The 21,714-nt window shown below is 33.6% G+C and overlaps 1 protein-coding gene across 1 annotated transcript in view; it reads right to left on the bottom strand.

The window, feature by feature from the left end:
- Window positions 1–21,714, bottom strand: part of LOC149787585 (putative RNA helicase mov-10-B.1) — a 63,516-nt gene that overhangs the window by 22,310 nt on the left and 19,492 nt on the right. The window contains exons 6-11 of the mRNA XM_089973761.1: window positions 17,881–18,043; window positions 15,520–15,674; window positions 10,178–10,354; window positions 8,138–8,285; window positions 6,402–6,563; window positions 2,159–2,262 (exon numbers count right to left, since the gene is read on the bottom strand). Of these exons, the coding sequence (XP_089829887.1) occupies window positions 2,159–2,262; window positions 6,402–6,563; window positions 8,138–8,285; window positions 10,178–10,354; window positions 15,520–15,674; window positions 17,881–18,043 (909 nt within the window). The remainder of the gene's footprint in view (window positions 1–2,158; window positions 2,263–6,401; window positions 6,564–8,137; window positions 8,286–10,177; window positions 10,355–15,519; window positions 15,675–17,880; window positions 18,044–21,714) is intronic.

Here is a 21,714-nt window from a genome sequence, read left to right on the forward strand (position 1 = left end):
GAAGGCATGACTTGCTCTCAAACCTTATATAAACTCTTGACCCATTTTCCCCTTTTTGTGGAAGCTAGATCAAACCCTCTTAGGCAGCGATTGAGTTGGATCACCTGTTAGGGATCCTAGGGTCTTAAAAGATCCCATAACTTCTTGGGATAAAATCTTCTGAGTCCCAAAGGGCCCAGACAAGATCCCATACCCATCTGGGATTTAGAAGTGCTCTTCTCGAATGAAGAGGTCTTCCTTGTCTGAAACCCTAAGGGTCGGACCCCATACTATCCAGAAATCTAGAAATCAGGAAGAAAAGTTTTTCCTTCCATACCCTTATACATGTGCAAACTCTCAGTAAGGTCCCAAACCCTGAAGGTGATGATAAACAACAAACTGGACAATTGTCCAGATGTTCACAATTTGTGCACCAATGGCAGAATGACGGAAGTAGAGGAGTAAATAAAAGTATTGATGCTGATAGTGAATGGTGTGAGCTACTGTGCATGGGCCTATGATGTGGGTGCCAGACTGGGTCTGTGCTCTTTCTGTATAGGGCAGCTACTGTGCATGGGCCTATGATGTGGGTGCCAGACTAGGTCTGTGCTCTTTCTGTATAGGACAGCTACTGTGCATGGGCCTATGATGTGGGTGCCAGACTAGGTCTGTGCTCTTTCTGTATAGGACAGCTACTGTGCATGGGCCTAAGATGTGGGTGCCAGACTAGGTCTGTGCTCTTTCTGTATAGGACAGCTACTGTGCATGGGCCTATGATGTGGGTGCCAGACTAGGTCTGTGCTCTTTCTGTACAGGACAGCTACTGTGCATGGGCCTATGATGTGTGTGCCAGACTGGGTCTGTGCTCTTTCTGCATAGGACAGCTACTGTGCATGGGTCTATGATGTGGGTGCCAGACTGGGTCTGTGCTCTTTCTGTATGAGATTCTCTAGAAAGTTCTATCTCTGGAAAGAATACATTTTATAATGTGGACTAGGGTAATTCCATCCCAGAAAAGGCAATAGTGACAGATTATGTATTTTTGATAGTATTAAAATGAACAATGGTATTGCCGAATTGTCTGTAATTAATGTACACACAGCTTTTCCATTATAGGAGTTATATACTAAAACAGTATTCTGCCTATATGTAGTATACTGTTGTATATTAGAGAGATGATGATGACAGTAAAGATCATGAAGACAGAGTTGGTGGTGATGCTGATGATGGTGGTGGTTGTATGATGATGGTAACGATAATGAAGATCATGATGCAGTTGGTTTTTATACTGGCACATTACCTCCCTGACTTTACATTTCAGCACAGGATAAATGTAGAAAATAGGAGTCAAAGTGCCTCTGTGAAGTAGCTGTTCTCAAAATTTGTCTTAAAATAACAAGAAAGCATTTGGATCTAGATTTTGTGTATAATATTACACAATAGAAAATCATGGTTTCAAGTACCCAATGCTGCAACAATGGTGACCTCTGCTTTCAAATGTCCAAAAGATAATCTTTTCTACCATAAATGAACTTGTGAATATGTTATTTTTCACATCTTGTGGTGGTATTCCACCATTGTTTATAGATGGGTGCTTGACAACTCACAGAATTGGCAACTTTATTACGTGACAACTTGCCAAATAAAAGACTGACTAATGCAACATCTCACTGATCGACAAATTCATCAATGCTACACTAAGTCAAAATGGCACTCAATGAATGCCACGGACTGTGCAAAGTAAGAATTATATTTTACTGAAAAGCAAGTTGACTGAGAGCAAAAGAAACTTTTACATGTCACAGTTATGCTTACCAACACCTTAAAATTATTTTCATTGACAACAGTAAATGTGAAGACAATTTACTAGAAAAGAAGTTACAAATGTTCATAACGATTTCTCCAGTGAAGTACTGGTCACATGACCTAGATCATAGCTAAGACACATTTTGTACAGAGCTACTTCAGATGCATGTGCTGTTTAAAGTCATCTGCACTAGTAGTAAAATGTAATTGAACAATTTCCATCACCCTCATTACCACGCTCAAAATAAACCATGTGACTCTTTTCAGTGTAATGCAGAATTATTAATCATTCACTTGTATTTGAATTATTAAACTTAACTGCAACACAAATATTAACAGTTACGCCCTCCATATTCAGACATCTCCAACCTACCTGCCAGCTGTCACTAGTGTACAAGTGATGATCCTGTATCGACACAATTCTGTTTTTGATGGGAAGAAATACTCTCTAGTCCGTTTATCATAATTGGATACATCCTGAAACAGAATGAAATGCCATGTGTCCTTCTGTACTTATCTGCTTGTAGAAATATTACAAATATTTCTTTCCTGATACTCAAATTATGAACATACTGATACCATACTGCTAACAGTAAAAATTCAGTGGTTCCTCTTTTGAGCAACGCACAACTAGTAGCCACCCACTTCATACCAATGAGGCAGTGTTCAAAAGTATCTCAACTGGTATATATGTGCAAAAAAAATACTATGAAATTTACTCCTCAGGAGTGGCAACATAATGGGGCTTACAGATAAATATCTCATGAATATACTTGTTTATTTCTAAATTCAACACAAATATATTTGCTTAAACATGCCAATAAATTATTTTACTTTAATCTACACAAGGAGGCAAGTAATCCAATTATCATTACTGCTGTATATTCCTTCAATGTTAGACTTTATCACTTTGAAAATTAAACAAAAGCTAAAAAATGAGGAACACAGAATTATTCAGTTCAAGTCAATGTGAGATCTGGTGACCATAAAGTGACAATGGTATATTAGTTATTTTTTTAGCAATAGTTGCTACATTTATTGGCAGCTCAGCATCACCTTGGAGAAGCATGAATGCGCTGGAATGGTTCCTATCAAATTTGGTCAAATTCTGCTCTTTGGTTTATCAGTAGTTTAATGTTTGTCTGCATTTAGTAATGGTGGCTATATCATCATCATCATTTGCAATAATCTGAAAGCAGAATATTCTATGCTAAATACGGCTGAATCTGACTGATAAGTTTTTGAACAGATGAATAAAATTATGCACAAATGGCACTGAACGATGTATACAGGATGGTGAAATATACACTGGTAAATGTCGATCATTTTTCAACATAAAAGTCCTTTATGCCAAGATATCTGCTCTCAAATTTTCTCCAATTCTTTTGAGTGATTTTTGTGACAAAGTCATTTAAAGGGCATGCAACTTGTGGTATTGTTGACAGAATTTGAGTAATGGTCAGTATTGTTTCTAAACAAAATGACCTGATATCACTCACTTAGCTTATATAACAAGTGACCATTTCACATTTATGTAGAACACAGCTTATGTAAGTATCTACCACATTTTATATCATGCTTATAAGACCTATTTTACAATATCATGACTGTTGCCATACTGTTGAGAAAGGGTTTTATGCCATTTTTCAGCATAAGATAGGCTATACATGGCGGCCAGTGTAACTGGTGGAGGAAGAACCCTGGAAAACCCCGGGAAGAACCACTGACCCATGAGAAGCTACTGGCAAGCTTTCTCACATACCAACGTTACCATGCCTGAGACTCAAACCCATGTGGACAGCGGTGAGATGGCAGCGATCCAGAATGGTGAGCGCTTTAGACCACTCAGCCACTTGGGGCCCCCGCTATCATGATAAAAGTTCTTAAAGATAAAGACATAATGAAAAGCCTCCTTCCTAAAATCCAATATTAATTTAAAAAATCACCTCATTAATATGAATTGATCTTGCTCAATATCCACAATCTTGAATATTTACACCCATATCCCAAGTTTAATCAGAACAGGATCAGAATTATTGCTTCCACAGTGGTAACAAGTTAAGCAAATCAGATGAAAGATCACTTTATTATTTATATATGTGCATCTCATTCAGTATCAAACCAAGAGCTTTATGATATGCATATATTTTATAAAAATCAGATCAGAGTGCTACCAACCTCAGAGAATCTGAATCAAGATCACCTCATGGTTCTCACTCATTATCAAAGCATACATGATCTTGATGACATAAGACCGACCATATTTCAAATTTGATCTAATTCTTATCAGAAATGTGGCTTGAAGAAGATCATCCAATCAGACAATGCATGATGGGTACAGAGCCATATCATAAATTCAATGGCTTTACAAATGGGCTGACTAAACATCATGCCGGATGAATTCATCACATTTGGTCAGATTTTGCTTGTCCAAGATTTTAAGCAACATTGGTAATATTTGATGGCAGACAGATCCCTATCATCTGTATGAATTTTTAAAGTACTTAATAACAGGATGCTCTCTGCTAAACATGAGTAAACATGGTCCAATGATATTTTATATAAGCTGAAAATACCTAATTTTGACAAATGGTTCATGAAAAGCCTGGTGAGCTTAAAAAATGTCATGCAATAAATACTGTCAAGGTCATCTATGACAGGTCTTCTATGTGGACAATGATGAACTAAGATTTTTTTCTTCAGAACTGTATCCATACAACTGAAATAATGCAAGAACTGTATTTAAAACTTACAAAAATGACAACTTCAAACTGTACAATCAACAAAATTCTTGTAATATGTTCAAAAACAATACTGGAATATTGAAAATGAGAATATACTGATATTTAGAATTTTACCTAAAGATATACCTATGCTACACAAACAATGATATCATGTCTGCTGGAAAAAGGAAAACAATTAATGATAACAACATGTGTGTATGTGTGTGATTTGGATTTTTAACCTAGCTTTACAAAAATTCAGTCATATAGCTACAACTTCTGCACTGTGGCAGTTTGTAGTGATGTCTAGCACTGGGGCATGATGCCACAGACATGTTACTGTAGCATCATGTCCCACCCAGACACATCATCGTGACACTAATCTCTTAATGCTGAGCAACTAGCAAGGCAACTGTTAGTAACATTCCTATAAGTCTTTGGTATAACTCAGCCAGGATTCAAACCCACGACCTCCCACATCCAAGACGGATGCTCTAACAACTAGACCACTGGAGCTGTCTTGATAACAACATAAACAAAGCAATATATAATCAGGATTCAACTTTTGTATCTCACTCCATTATATTGTGGAATACTTTTCATGTGTATTGTCTTAATTAATATCTAAACTGTTAACAGCACCTTGATTATTGCAGAATTCTAACCTGTGTTAATCTTATATCTTTTATTCTGCTTTAATTCCACTGATGTAAGATGCATTTTATTCAATATGACAGCGTCAGTTGTTATGTATATTTATTTTGTGTGCCTGACCTTATCCATGATTGAGGAGAGAGTTTTAGAGTGTAACTGTTCTTTGTCTTGTTAGTAAACTATAAAAAGGTTGTTTACTTGGGTTTGAGTTCAAGACAAAGCCTTGATAATGACCTTAAAAGATTCTAGAAACAATATTGTTTATAGTTGGGGTAATTTTCCATTAAGATAATTCAATTTTTTTCTTCAGAAAATGTTATTGCAACACTGGTCAGATGGGGATTATATAAAGGTAGAAATCAACAAGATTAATCATTCCTATCTTAACGTAAGTCTTTGAGGAATCAACTTTAGCTCTGTTCAGTTATAATTTGAGAGGAACTATTTATTCAAAATTATTATTAGGAATTACGAAGCGCTCATTAACATTTGGACTACAACATTATTCTTGGACTTTCATGAAATATATTAAAGGACATTCTGGATTATATCATTGTGATACATCAATACTGACCTATTCAAGGCTACTGGTACATCAGCACATTCAGGATTACTGGAATTAATTTGGAACACTCTAAAAAGTTTGGACTAATGATAGAACTTTTAGGATTATTTGGGATTTAATTCATGATACTGTTATTTTCTCTTAAAGTTTCATGTGATAACTTAAATAATTTTATTATTGGTTGATTTTTATAATCTTCCTGATTTTTCTCTTTTAGGCTACTTAGTTAAAGACCAAATAGGCATAACAAACTAGAAATGTGTTCATGGAACAAAGATGACCCACAATAGTACCTGAGAAATGAGCTAAATACAAAACTGAATTGGACAGAGAAATGAGCTAAATACAAAACTGAATTGGACAGAGAAATGAGCTAAATACAAAACTGAATTGGACAGAGAAATGAGCTAAATACAAAACTGAATTGGACAGAGAAATGAGCTAAATACACAACTTAATTGGACAGAGAAATGAGTTAAATGCAAAACTTAATTGGACAGAGATATGAGCTAAATACAAAACTCAACTGGACAGAAAAATGAGCTAAATACAAAACTTAATTGGACAGATGGATGGATGGATAGACTAATGTATCAACACCACTTTAGTTTTGTGGCATCATAGCAGTTCTTTTCACATGTATGCAATATCTTTAAAATGAAGTCCATACTAACCTTGACCTTGTGACTGACATTATGCCATGACCTAGACATTGCATTAAGCCGGAGAATTTCTTTGGCTGGGACATGCTCTAACAGTCTTTCAACAATCAGGTCAGCAGCGCTATTCGATGGAGTGCAAGCTAGGATATGGGACATAGAATGGTCTCGATAAATCTGAAATATCATTACATATTTACTGAGTTACAGGCAGATTTAAAAATATCCTCCTCAGAATGCATTTTCCTCACCATAATTGTAAGATTGCTTCAACAATAAATCAGAAATACGACTAATGGAAGCTTTTACAATTATAAATCAATTTAGAGGAAGTGTTATTGTGCAAAACAATTTCTTTCCCATTAATTAATTATCTGGATAAAATATTCATGAAAACTGACAACTTTCATCAGTACACAAATAATCTTCATGGACAGAAAAGTAATTAATGTTTAAAATACAGATAGGTCACACTTTTAGGATTCTAAATTTTTCACTTTCCTCATTAAATATTGTTGAAAATAACCTGATTTAATAATACAAATTACCATATTCAGATGGCTCTCTTTATATGCTAACACCATTAAATATAAACGTAATTCAATCAAACAAAATATAGACTGGAAGCTAATATGGCTCAAGGAAATAAAAGTTTTTAAACTGATCAAGGAATTTGTCTAAATACCTGATCACATTTTAGCTGGACTAATAAACATGCAGCCAGTCCTGTGTTGGTGCATCATTATACACATACTAACAAACACAGATCGCTTAGATTAGTCACAAAAATAATCAGAAACTTATAAATAATTAAAATAATAACTGCCTAGTTTCAGGCATAATCCAATAATGTTTTTAAGGTATCTACAGTAAAACAAATATATTGACATGGTTTGAAATAGTGGTCTACCTAAACTTTGCACACAACATTCAAGAAGAACTATGCAAGCTTGCAGCTAAGCAACATGATTAAATACTTTTTTCAGTCACTTGCATGATAACTCCTTTTATTCCACACTGACAAATAACCTCAGCTAACTCCAAGATGAACAATTAGGCAACAAAAGTCTGCAGCCAATCTATTATGAATCAATCTTGAAAAATTCCTTCAAACCTTACAAATTTTAAACAATACCTTGCTCTGTGCAAATATTTGAAGTTTGGAAAAACATATTCATCAACATGAAGTGCCATGATAAATCCTTGCTATGTTTAGGAGACAGCAGTCTAATATACATGATAAATCCTTGCTAATTTTAAGAGACAGAGCAGTCTAATGTACATGATAAATTCTTGTTATTTTTAGGAAATAACAGTCTAATGTACATGATAAATCCTTGCTATTTTTAGGAGACACAGCAGTCTAAAGTTCATGATAAATCCTTGCTATTTTTTGGACACCACAGTCTAATGTACAAGAGCCATAGGGTTTTGATGTAGACTCTTACATTGGCAAGAATATGTCTGTATGAATTTTATCCTGTATACACTATAGAAGATACTTACCTCTATAACAGCTGCAGTCAAAATAAAGAGAAATGAAACCACAATGACAAAATTTTCTGAATCATAAAAATGACACGTTCTTAGAGCACACACTTTTTATTCTTTTCTTATCATAAGTCAAACAGTTCACAACAATGCAGTCTGAACTGCTTTACACATGTCAGGTTGAATATTGTGCAAACTCACAATCAATTCCTTTCAAAGTCAAAAAGAGTCAGGATGAGAAAAGTGTAGTGTGTACCAACCTGTTTCATGGCCTCCACAATAGTGACTGTTTTCCCTGTTCCTGGAGGCCCAAATACAATATATGGGGCAGGGCGGCAAGTCCAGGCTTTAATGTTTTGAACAGCACGTTTCTGTTCAACATTCTGTTCAATGTGATTGTTGAAGAGCCTAATGAAAATAATAACAATGAAAAATGCATTTATATATAACGGTATATTTAACAATGAAAAATGCATTTATGTATAACGGATGAAAAATGCATTTATATATAACAGTATATTCAACAATGAAAAATGCATTTATATATAACAGTATATTAATACCATTGATGGCTATCAAAATACAATATGAATATGCAGAGAACCTTGTAGAAGAAGGAATGCGAAAGACTGACCGATCAGGTCTTCCAGTGAAATTCAAGGCCTGGATGTACCAGAATGGACTGCTGCCTAGACTGGTCTTGCAACTAATGTTATACAATGACAGCTGTGGAGAGTTCAGTGAGAACAATCAGCAAGTACCTGCAAAGATGTCTTGGTGTCCCACCATCATTCACAAGAGATGGGCTCTACACCAGGTCTGGAATGCTCCAGCTATCACTGACATTATTGGTGGAAGAGCACATGGTGGCCTGAGCAAGGGTACTTGTGAGGCTGAACCCCTTTAGGACAAGAAAAGCAGGCACTTTCATCAGAACTGGTGGTAAGAGCTCATTTCTGCATGCAGATGAACTCCTGTATAATGACATAGTGGGAACAACCTACTTTGGAAGACAAGACTTGGGTGCAGGTCATTCTGTACACTGGAAGGAAGCAAACTAGCAACAAGAAGGTCAGTGATCCAGGGTGAGCTATGGAAAGTGGAGGAAGAAAGTAAACAAAGATTGTCGAATTGGGAAATCAAGGAGAATGGACCAGGGTGTTTTTATCAGAGGAAGCTAATGTGGTTGAATATCTGGAATTAAAAGTCTCTCCAAATCCAGTTTTGCTCAGACTGGTGTATAATCATTAACTTGCACAGATGTGGCCTCATTGAGAATCCTGAATGTCCTCTCTGTAGTAAAAGAGGTAGCCCAGAGCACATCATGCCTGACTTCACTAGTACAAGGCTGCAACAGATGGAGGCATGACAGGGTCCTCTGAGAACTAACAGAAATCTTGGAGAGAGAGAGAGAGAAAGAAGAAAAGGCCAGCACCAATTGACAGCCCAAGACTTAACAAATTTGTCAAAGAGAAATAAGTAACATCACACCATACAGAAAGGGAATCCTCAGTGAAGCAGAGAACCAGGGCATGCATGTGGATCTTGGAAAGATTTTTTATTTTTAAAAACAGAAACTGTCCGGATATCTCTATATATAGATGTAGTGATTTGGTCTAGGAAGAAGAAGGTGGTCACTGAGTTGACTGTACTTTGGCAGGAAAGGTGTGATGAGGCTCATGAGAAAAAGCTGACCATTGATATAGATAAGCAAGAACATAGGATGGAGTACTTCACTGTTCCAAGTAGAGATGGGAAGTAGAGGGCTTCCTGCTCTGACAATCAGTCAGGCTGGAAGATGCTCAGTGCTATAGAAATTACAGGGGAAAAGCATAAAGTGACATTAAAGCACTGAGCATCCAGCTGGCAATGGATGAAGCATGAGGACAAGAGTTGGATGACTACACCAATAGGTAGGGACTGATCAACACTGCTGCTCGGCCATCAGGGGGGTGTTCCAGAATAAGTGGTGAAACACCCAGTGATAGAATGATGATGTTGTGGTATATATATATATATATATATATATATATATATAACAACAATGAAAATTATACTCATCTTGATGAAAAATAAGCTGAAAGTGTAGATAAGATGCCAAAGTATTAGGAAATGGTAAACTTAAAAAAATCATCAATTCTCTTAAGTGCCTTTTTAGAGATGCTTAATATTTATAACTTTTAACATGCAGCTGAAAATGCTTGAAAATACAATCTACACAACTTCTTCTGACCTCAAACAAATAAAGCTTACATAAAATGAAAAGGGAAACAAATTCTACCATGTAAGCAGCAAATTACCTGATATTTGTGGCTGGCCTCTTGGTAATATCAATCATGCTTCTTTCTGGAAACAGCAACCTCACTAAGCCTTCATCAATAGCCAGCTGACAGGCTCGATGTTGAAGTCGCAATGGCAGCCGATTGAACACAAACCTCACGTTGAACTTCATGTTGTTCACAAACATATTCAACAGGCTGAAGCATTTGCAACAAGACACCACTTAATTATATTTCACTCAGCATAGCATTTAAATAATATTCTGAATATGGAATACTAAAAAATGTATGTACCTGACCAATTAGATATTTCCAGTTCTCTATTAAACCTCATCAACAATAATAAAAGTGTATGTACCTGACCAATTTAATATCTCCAGTTCTCTATTAAACCTCATCAACAATAATAAAAGTGTATGTACCTGACCAATTTAATATCTCCAGTTCTCTATTAAACCTCAACAACAATAATAAAAGTGTATGTACCTGACCAATTTAATATCTCCAGTTCTCTATTAAACCTCATCAACAATAATAAAAGTGTATGTACCTGACCAATTAGATACCTCCAGTTCTCTATTAAACCTCATCAACAATAATAAAAGTGTATGTACCTGACCAATTAGATATTTCCAGTTCTCTGTTAAACCTCAACAACAATAATAAAAGTGTATGTACCTGACCAATTAGATATTTCCAGTTCTCTGTTAAACCTCATCAACAATAATAAAAGTGTATGTACCTGACCAATTAGATATTTCCAGTTCTCTATTAAACCTCAACAACAATAATAAAAGTGTATGTACCTGACCAATTTAATATCTCCAGTTCTCTATTAAACCTCATCAACAATAATAAAAGTGTATGTACCTGACCAATTAGATACCTCCAGTTCTCTATTAAACCTCATCAACAATAATAAAAGTGTATGTACCTGACCAATTAGATATTTCCAGTTCTCTATTAAACCTCAACAACAATAATAAAAGTGTATGTACCTGACCAATTTAATATCTCCAGTTCTCTATTAAACCTCATCAACAATAATAAAAGTGTATGTACCTGACCAATTAGATACCTCCAGTTCTCTATTAAACCTCATCAACAATAATAAAAGTGTATGTACCTGACCAATTAGATATTTCCAGTTCTCTGTTAAACCTCAACAACAATAATAAAAGTGTATGTACCTGACCAATTAGATATTTCCAGTTCTCTGTTAAACCTCATCAACAATAATAAAAGTGTATGTACCTGACCAATTAGATATTTCCAGTTCTCTATTAAACCTCAACAACAATAATAAAAGTGTATGTACCTGACCAATTTAATATCTCCAGTTCTCTATTAAACCTCATCAACAATAATAAAAGTGTATGTACCTGACCAATTAGATACCTCCAGTTCTCTATTAAACCTCATCAACAATAATAAAAGTGTATGTACCTGACCAATTAGATATTTCCAGTTCTCTATTAAACCTCAACAACAATAATAAAAGTGTATGTACCTGACCAATTTAATATCTCCAGTTCTCTATTAAACCTCATCAACAATAATAAAAGTGTATGTACCTGACCAATTAGATACCTCCAGTTCTCTATTAAACCTCATCAACAATAATAAAAGTGTATGTACCTGACCAATTAGATATTTCCAGTTCTCTGTTAAACCTCAACGACAATAATAAAAGTGTATGTACCTGACCAATTAGATATTTCCAGTTCTCTGTTAAACCTCAACAACAATAATAAAAGTGTATGTACCTGACCAATTAGATATTTCCAGTTCTCTGTTAAACCTCAACAACAATAATAAAAGTGTATGTACCTGACCAATTAGATATTTCCAGTTCTCTGTTAAACCTCAACAACAATAATAAAAGTGTATGTACCTGACCAATTAGATATTTCCAGTTCTCTGTTAAACCTCAACAACAATAATAAAAGTGTATGTACCTGACCAATTAGATACCTCCAGTTCTCTATTAAACCTCATCAACAATAATAAAAGTGTATGTACCGGACCAATTTAATATCTCCAGTTCTCTATTAAACCTCAACAACAATAATAAAAGTGTATGTACCAGACCAATTTAATATCTCCAGTTCTCTATTAAACCTCAACAACAATAATAAAAGTGTATGTACCTGACCAATTTAATATCTCCAGTTTTCTATTAAACCTCAACAACAATAATAAAAATGTATGTACCTGACCATTTTAATATCTCCAGTTCTGTATTAAACCTCAACGACAATAATAAAAGTGTATGTACCAGACCAATTTAATATTTCCAGTTCTCTATTAAACCTCAACGATAATAATAAAAGTGTATGTCCCTGACCAATTTAATATCTCCAGTTCTCTATTAAACCTCAATGGCAATAATAAAAGTGTATGTACCTGACCAATTTAATATCTCCAGTTCTCTATTAAACCGCAACGACAATAATAAAAGTGTATGTACCAGACCAATTTAATATCTCCAGCTCTCTATTACACCTCAACAACAATAATAAAAGTGTATGTACCTGACCATTTTAATATCTCCAGTTCTCTATTAAACCTCAACGACAATAATAAAAGTGTATGTACCAGACCAATTTAATATTTCCAGTTCTCTATTAAACCTCAACGACAATAATAAAAGTGTATGTACCAGACCAATTTAATATCTCCAGTTCTCTATTAAAGCTCAACGACAATAATAAAAGTGTATATACCAGACCAATTTAATATCTCCAGTTCTCTATTAAACCTCAACGACAATAATAAAAGTGTATATACCAGACCAATTTAATATCTCCAGTTCTCTATTAAACCTCAACAACAATAATAAAAGTGTATATACCAGACCAATTTAATATCTCCAGTTCTCTATTAAACCTCAACAACAATAATAAAAGTGTATGTACCAGACCAATTTAATATCTCCAGTTCTCTATTAAACCTCAACGACAATAATAAAAGTGTATGTACCAGACCAATTTAATATCTCCAGTTCTCTATTAAACCTCAACAACAATAGTAAAAGTGTATGTACCTGACCAATTTAATATCTCCAGTTCTCTATTAAACCTCAACAACAATAATAAAAGTGTATATACCAGACCAATTTAATATCTCCAGTTCTCTATTAAACCTCAACAACAATAATAAAAATGGATGTACCAGACCAATTTAATATCTCCAGTTCTCTATTAAATCTCAACAACAATAATAAAAGTGTATGTACCTGACCAATTTAATATCTCCAGTTCTCTATTAAACCTCAACAACAATAATAAAAGTGTATGTACCAGACCAATTTAATATCTCCAGCTCTCTATTAAACCTCAACAACAATAATAAAAGTGTATGTACCGGACCAATTTAATATCTCCAGTTCTCTATTAAACCTCAACGACAATAATAAAAGTGCATGTACCTGACCAATTTAATATCTCCAGTTCTCTATTAAACCTCAACAACAATAATAAAAGTGTATGTACCAGACCAATTTAATATCTCCAGCTCTCTATTAAACCTCAACAACAATAATAGGTTAAGTCAAATAGATTTTTTAAAAACCAATCTGTGGCAAGTACATACACAGAAACAGTGAAACTTTTTTTAATAAACTTAATTTAGCAAATGTTATGTTGTAAGTATTAACTGACATCCAAGTCATTAAGAAATGTATTTAATGTTGGCAAGAAATAACAAAGTTAATTTCCAGCCAAAAAGTTTATTTTTCCTTTAGAGTTCTAAATAAATGGGTCTCATTGAAATTTTTATAAGTAAGAGTATAAGTATAATGTATATAAGAGATAATTATAATGTAAGTAAGAGGTAAGTATAATGTAAGAGTATAATGTATATATGTAAGAATATAAGCATAATTTTATACAAGAGTATAAGTATAATGTATATAAGAGATAATTATAAGTAAAAAGTACGTATAATGTAAGTACAGACCTGCCAACCCTAACAAGCCCACATCAGTAAGACACTTGACTTTTTAGGTAAGTTTGACCAGTTTTCAGTAAGGTGACACAAAATATTATATACTGCTATTGTATAGTTTGAAAAAGTCTATTTAAAATTTTTAGTATTCAAAAGTGATGCAGCATTGGTAAAGTACATGTAGACTTTATTTACCTCTACTTCAGTTGCACAAATTTCAGTCCCAAATGCTATGCAGCTCAATTGTTTGTTGCTATCTCTCAACCTGACATAATTCTTGGAATTTTTTTTCCATTTCACGTAACAGCAATCATATATCACACCACAAGACATACTCAAATCGGCAATAGACATAATTGTGTCCCTTCCTACTTTTATTCACAAGAATCTGAATATGCCTTTTTATTTTCTGTACTGCTTATTAACACGTTTTAAAAGGCTTACTTTCCATTTCGTCTTCAACATGAATCGCTAGTTAGACACTATTTTTAAAAATAAATTCAGTAATCAAAAGTTTCATCATGTAGACACTCTGCATGAACAAATATGTGCAGTCTGAAGCATCTGTAGTACCCCTGTAAAGTTAGTCTGGTTCCCTGACTAATTCTACTAAATCAAATAAGAAACCCACACACAAATCAAACACAGATAAGCCAATTATCCGGAATTTACTGCAACTATCATATTTCCATAGTTTTTGCTTTTATTCTGTAAATCCATATTTTAAGGATCATTTTCGTAATACTTAAGGCAAATTATAAGGGTTGAAAGATCCACTTTAAGTTTTATGCATTAAGTAAGAGATAAGTATAATGTATATAAGTAAGAGATAAGTATAATGTATATAAATAAGAGATAAGTATAGTGTATATAAGTAAGAGATAAGTATAGTGTATATAAGTAAGAGATAAATATAATGTATATAAGTAAGAGATAGGTATAATGTATATAAGTAAGAGATGAGTATAATGTATATAAGAGATAAGTATAGTGTATATAAGTAAGAGATAAGTATAATGTATATAAGTAAGAGATAAGTATAATGTATGTAAGTAAGAGATAAGTATAATGTATATAAGTAAGAGATAGGTATAATGTATATAAGTAAGAGATAAGTATAATGTATATAAGTAAGAGATAAGTATAATGTATATAAGTAAGAGATAAGTATAATGTATATAAGTAAGAAATGAGTCTAATGTATAAAAGAGATAAGTATAATGTATATAAGAAAGAGATAAGTATAATGTATATAAGAGATAAGTAGAATGTATATAAGTAAGAGATAAGTCTAATGTATATACGAGATAAGTCTAATGTATATAAGAGATAAGTATAATGTATATAAGTAAGAGATAAGTATAATGTATATAAGTAAGAGTTTAACCCATTACTGCATATAAACATGTAATTACCTTGAATCGAATCCGAGAGCTACTTCATCTTGATGAACTTCATGTACATATCCCTGATACTCCTTAGGGCTTAGTTTTCCATCTGGCTGACAGATTCTCACATATAGCCAGTCCCCCTTTAATACAGAGGGTCTGTTTTCAGCTAGCCCTGGGACCTGGCAAAATACATGAATTTGGTAAAATTTTCAAAGCATAATTCTTATAACACAATATGGGAACAGAACAGACAAATATCAAACAAGAATAATAAATGTGAACCCTACAAAATATAAAAATATTTGTTAAAAAGATACACATAAAATATCATACAAAAGTGATGTGGAACACATAAAAAGCCCATTAGTTTTGCACGTATTGTAGTTAACAGAAACATCTCATAACCCCAGAAGAAGAAGCTGAACAGCCTGATGACTCATACAGATGGTGCAACTATAGGATGGTACCAAAATAGTTATAAACACGGCAAGAACATGGTATGATGTTAAAGCTAAATCACATTCACAACCTCACAAGTATCATACTTCTCCCTGAAACTGAATGGGAATGATGGGAAAGATTCTCTGTCCAAGTACTGGCTGTAAATTGGACTGGTCAATTGTAATATCCAAAATTATGCTGTACACTAAAACATCAAGGAGTTTTCCTAAAAGATGAAGTGAAGAGGGCTGTTTGAATTTTAAATCTTTTCTCTGTATTGCTACTATTCCTGTAATGCCAGGAGAACATAAGAGGGTCCTGTGCATCTCAGGTCAAAACAAATGCAGATCACTAGAACATTTATCTGTGTCATTCTACCATTTACTAGGGTGGACTGTTTTACCTGTATATCAGTGTATTGTGCTGTGTATCCTGCCAGGATGTGTAATGCAGTATACAGTCAATTCCCTTTTTTGTACTTCAGCTTCAATTTGTTTCATTTGAACTTTTGTCTCTTTCCATGTCTGTTATACCAAAACCCCTAAAGTATTTATGAAAGGTGTTTCTGCCAAGAAAATGGTTGAATGGTTATATCCCTCATGTTGCATGTAAACAACCCAAATCCGAAGTCTTGTACTTGGTTGGTGCCAAATATAAAGGAAAAAATCACTCATCTGGCCTCAAATTCTCCAAGAGAGAAGTAAAATTCATCAATAACCCTGACATTTGTCTGGAATATAACACAAAGGTGGAGTCTGTAGGCAGGATGACAAACTTGACTGTCACGGTCTACCTACATCACCTCAATGCAGCCAAAAGGACCAGAGAGGATGCTCCAACTCGTCCACATGCAAGGATTTTTCCAATTAATGTTCACTTAACAAGATTTAAAAGAAATTAAAGTTAAATGAAACTTTGATTTCTTGTTCATTCTATTCGTATTATTTTGCACCGTCATCAGACTGTCCCAATATATATCAACATAAATTGCAATACACTACTCTGTATTGAAATATATTGTAATATGAAGCTTCTGGCAAAACCCAACCGTACCATTTAGCCTACAATTTTTATACATCCACTTCTCCAGGAATCCTCATGTCCATTTAACTGCTGTTCATCTGTCTGAAACAGAATCATGTTAGTGCAAGTAACTCTGTAGTTATTGATGGATTGCCATGAAACTTGGTAAATATCAGGATAGTCATCTGATATCAACCAACCTCAGTGCCTACACAATTTTTATTTGTAACTTCCTTTTTCGACTTTTAGCTGAAAGCAGTTTATGACAGAATCTTCTGAACTCAACTAGTCACACCAATTTCAACGGCTGTTTGTTTTTTATGGTACTTTTGGCAAATTACTGGGTATATCATGCCAAGGAAATATAAGATAACTACATGGATACACAGCTAACCTGTGCAGTCTGGGCAGGTATAAAACCTACAACCCATGGATTACATGTCTGATGTTCTTATCAACAAAGCTATCATGGCTCCCTACAGATTTCAACAAATTTCCAAGAAACTCGAAAACTGTTATGATTATCACATGGGCATGCACATTCTGATAAATTAGTCCTCTGTTTGACAAACTGGTCCCCTTTTTGACTGGAGCAGGATGTAATGTATGGCAAAATCTTGTAAATGCAACCAGTCCCTGAGTTTTCAAGATACCTTTTACATGTTAAGGTCATCATCTGAAGATGCAAATACGTAATGTAAGACAGAATCTTGTGAACACAACTTGTCTTGAAGTTGTTACGGATTGCAATAATACTTTGTAAATATAATAGTTATCATCTAAAGATATCAATAATTTTTTAAACTTTACTCACAGTACTTTTTTAAGAGTTCTTGCCTTACAAAAACACTTCTCCATCCAAAAAGTAGCAAGAAATATATTTTCAACCAAATGTAACTGATACATTGAACATTATATTACTTTCAACATGAGAAGCCTTTTGTTGTCCTTGCTTTCCCTCATGGTGACTTCCTTCATGTCATATTTTCTTATATCCACCTCCATTTGAATTTCTTCAATGTACATCAGGGTCTGGAACCTTTTCTGATAGGTACCAACCTCCAGTTCCGATTCTAACAGGTACCTGGAAGAAATATATTATACAACTTCTCAAGCTGAATTCTGATTGTTACACCTCCAGTTGTCTTTGTTAAAACAATTAACCCTTTACTGCATAACAGGTTTAACTTCCTGATTTGCACAGGATTTGTCCATTAATTCAGTAAGTTAGCATCCCTTTTGAGTTTACTTCTTGTGCAATATTAATTTTCTTTATAGTGGTAAATTTATTGTGGACACTAGATGGGTACTGAGTATACTTTATTTTAGCATGCAGGTGAAGATATGATTGGTTGCCAAGGTAATCCAGCCTAGAATGTGTAAAAATCATGACAAAATTATATATTTTTACTATTCATTTCCATTAAGCTTTCTACTTTCTTGCTAAATCAGTCAGGCTTTGAATTATTTCAATTTAAGATTGTGAAAAGTGAGATTTTCTGATTATTTGGCTTGGATTATCCAAGTTCCAGCAAATATATGCACACCAGGTGTTTAGTTTTCAGTTAAGTGTTAAGACTGAACAATTAAAATCAATCAAGTTTTGGCTGTATATTCTGTGCTTATATTTTTATAGCATATACTAACATTGGTCTTAAACATTTCAAATATAAAAAAGTATTTTGGTCTATCATTTAATTTGTTGAATATATACCAAATATCTTGGTTAATGTGGCAACAATAAAAAAATGCTCTGATAATATTACAATCTTTAAGATGATTTTATACCAAATCTCCTTAACAATAATGCATGTGTTCAAGTGCCTAATAGCAATGCCTGTGTTAAAGTTCAAAAAACCTGAAAGGAAAACTAATGAATGACAAATAATTCATAAAAAGCCTGAAAGTAAAAGTTATATCATCATTTTTATGCCTATTTATTGACATACAATCATACATATTATGCACATGGGAACTGCATTATTTTGATCCAGACACAAGGAATATACCACGATGACCACTGATGATGAACCAAGCTCTTGTATACTAAGACTTCTGAATTTTATCAAGAAAAACTGAAAAGATCATCTTTTAAATGTGTTGCAAGATTTTCCTGTTGATGGAAACTTTAGATAAGTGGGAATTACTGTATTAATCGTGGATTTATGTTGCACTATGGAAGCAAATAGAATTTTTATTGAATGCCTTAAGTTTACATACAGATTTTATTAAACAACAGTCCTCTATATTCAAGTGTGTTCCACTTTTAAATATGTTTACTCATAAAAACTCTAGAGAATAATTTTTTAACCCAACACACTTTAAGCATGCCATTGCATTAAATCTGTTTTGTATGCAATATTTGACAAGCTGCTGTCTTGTAACAAAATTTGATATGTATAAACCATATAAATGTGTATGTAGTCAAGATGTCAGAAAGCAGTTCAAACCAAGTTTTAAAATCATATCAGTACTAGTGATTAACAGAGGTGTATAAACTGGCAGATTTAAAGCAATATGAACTCAAAGATCAAGTGGGTATAAACTAACTTGGCAAAATAATTTTTGGAAATGAGAATTAACTCTGAATTAGGTAATAATAATATTCTACCAGGTGCAAATTAGGAAATATAATTAATCTGTAGTTTGTTTGGAAGCAAATACTTTTTTATATCTGAGTTACAATGAACATAATAAAAATATAAGTGTTTGCTCTTTTGACTCTGGGACAAAAATAAGCTCCAAAAACAGAAAGTTGTCAAAAGAAAGAAAACTGAACTTCACTTGTGTCAATTACTTAAATAAATATTTGCATTTCAACAGCAGATAGGAATATATATATATATATATATATATATATATATATATATATATATATATATATAATGACATGGGCAATGGAAAAAGTCTCCATAAAGCTGACTTATTTAAAAAGAATATACATTTAAGTAATATAAAAATAAAATTGTGTGAACATCAAAATTTCAGAGGGGTATGCAATAAAGGCTTATATTACTAAAATTTGGCACTATTTAGGACAAAGGGGGCATACTGGTACAAGTATTTTTCAGTCAAACAAAATGGGAATGCTGGTATAAGCATTTTTGTCAGCGAAAAAAAAAACGATGTTTGCTCACAAGCTCTCATTCATTTAAGTATTCTACATTAATAAAATAATAATGTATTAAGATTAATGGAACACAGCAAAGTCTTAAGTATGTTTTTTAATGATCTGGACAATGTGTAGGGGATGCTAGAAAGGTAAGGAGGAACATCCCTTTGTTTATATCTTATTTAAGCACTTGGTGCCAAAGTCAAAATTAAGCATTATTAAAACTATAAACTGTTCAGCTGTATACAAAATTAATTTTAGGTAATGTCATTACAAACCATGAAATAGTCCCAAAGATCAATGTCTAAGTCACACTACCCAGAGAAAAATGAAACGATAAAGATGGTACATTCATCATTGATTTCATTTTGTGGATTAAGAAGACAATTAATACATGTAGTTATCATATGATTAATCTGGCATACAAAATGTTTTGCCTTTTGGGGAATTGATGACTATTTTATTATGAGAAAATATTAAACAGGATGATCATCATCACTATGGAAACATGGATAGACATCAGCAAATAAGTTTCAGTCAAGATGAACCAGAGGTCTCGCTAGGATTTTAAAACTAAGAGTCCAGGACTCCCATTTTGGTAAAAATAGGCGTCCCACCATCAAAAGTTGCAGTCCCTTCTTTCCTACAGAATCAACACAGACGTGAGTGTATCTATGTTTAGATGGAGAGGCTTTTGTAATGTAATCACTCACTTTAATATAGCTTCATTACAACAGTCCATTGATAGGATTGCAAATTTATGGTTTATTTATTTGTCTATGTCCTTGTAGTAATTTTAGGCAATGATTAAATAGTATCTGATTTGCTGTTTTTTCCCTGTATTTTCACAAATATGTGTCAGGTCGGAAAATAGCTTAGACCTTAAAGCACATCTAGCAAATTCCACAACATACCTTGTCTTTGCTTTCAATGATTTGTATATTTTTCTGAAAATATTTGCCCAATGATTTACGAAAACGGACAATCTAATAAACTGGTACATCCCAGACTTAATGAAGTCCGACATTATTTCCCGTAAGGCCTACTGGTTCACTTACAGTTTCAAACTACTTTTTATAACAAAACAGTGTACAAGAGGCAGTTAATATATATCCAGATCACCGATTCTCATCTTAAAACACATGTTTGTATGTTTTATCATCAAATGATATCATGCAGGAAATTGATAGTTGCTACCTTACTCGGAAAAGGGTTAATGGTCAATCAGCTATCAAAATATATGCTTGTGAATGGGCAAGAGTTTGTTTATCAACATAATTGATATCAAAAGTAGGCCTAGCTACTGATGTATTGATGAATACATTTCCCTACAACACCAGAACTAACCAGGCTAAGGCGAGGGTCATTTTTAAAAAAAGTATGGTCAGTCAATGTACCTCTTAAATAGCTCTTGTTCGTCCATCAGAGTGATACTGAATTTTGCCAATCCAAGTAAGGACTTATTCCAAACACTAAGCTAGGCATCACTTTCTTAGACGTAGCTAGTGTCCTATCCGAACTATCAATTCTAGCAGCTTTAGCACTCTTCTGAATCTCGTTACAATCTTTGTAAGTTTGCTGTTTACCAGGTAACCCCAACATACTTATCCAAATTTATGAATGGCATTTTGTCTAAGTCTCAA

Source organism: Sinohyriopsis cumingii, chromosome 11 (genome assembly GCF_028554795.1).
Source record: "Sinohyriopsis cumingii isolate HCF-2022 chromosome 11, ASM2855479v2, whole genome shotgun sequence".
NCBI classification, from domain to species: Eukaryota; Metazoa; Mollusca; class Bivalvia; order Unionida; family Unionidae; genus Sinohyriopsis; species Sinohyriopsis cumingii.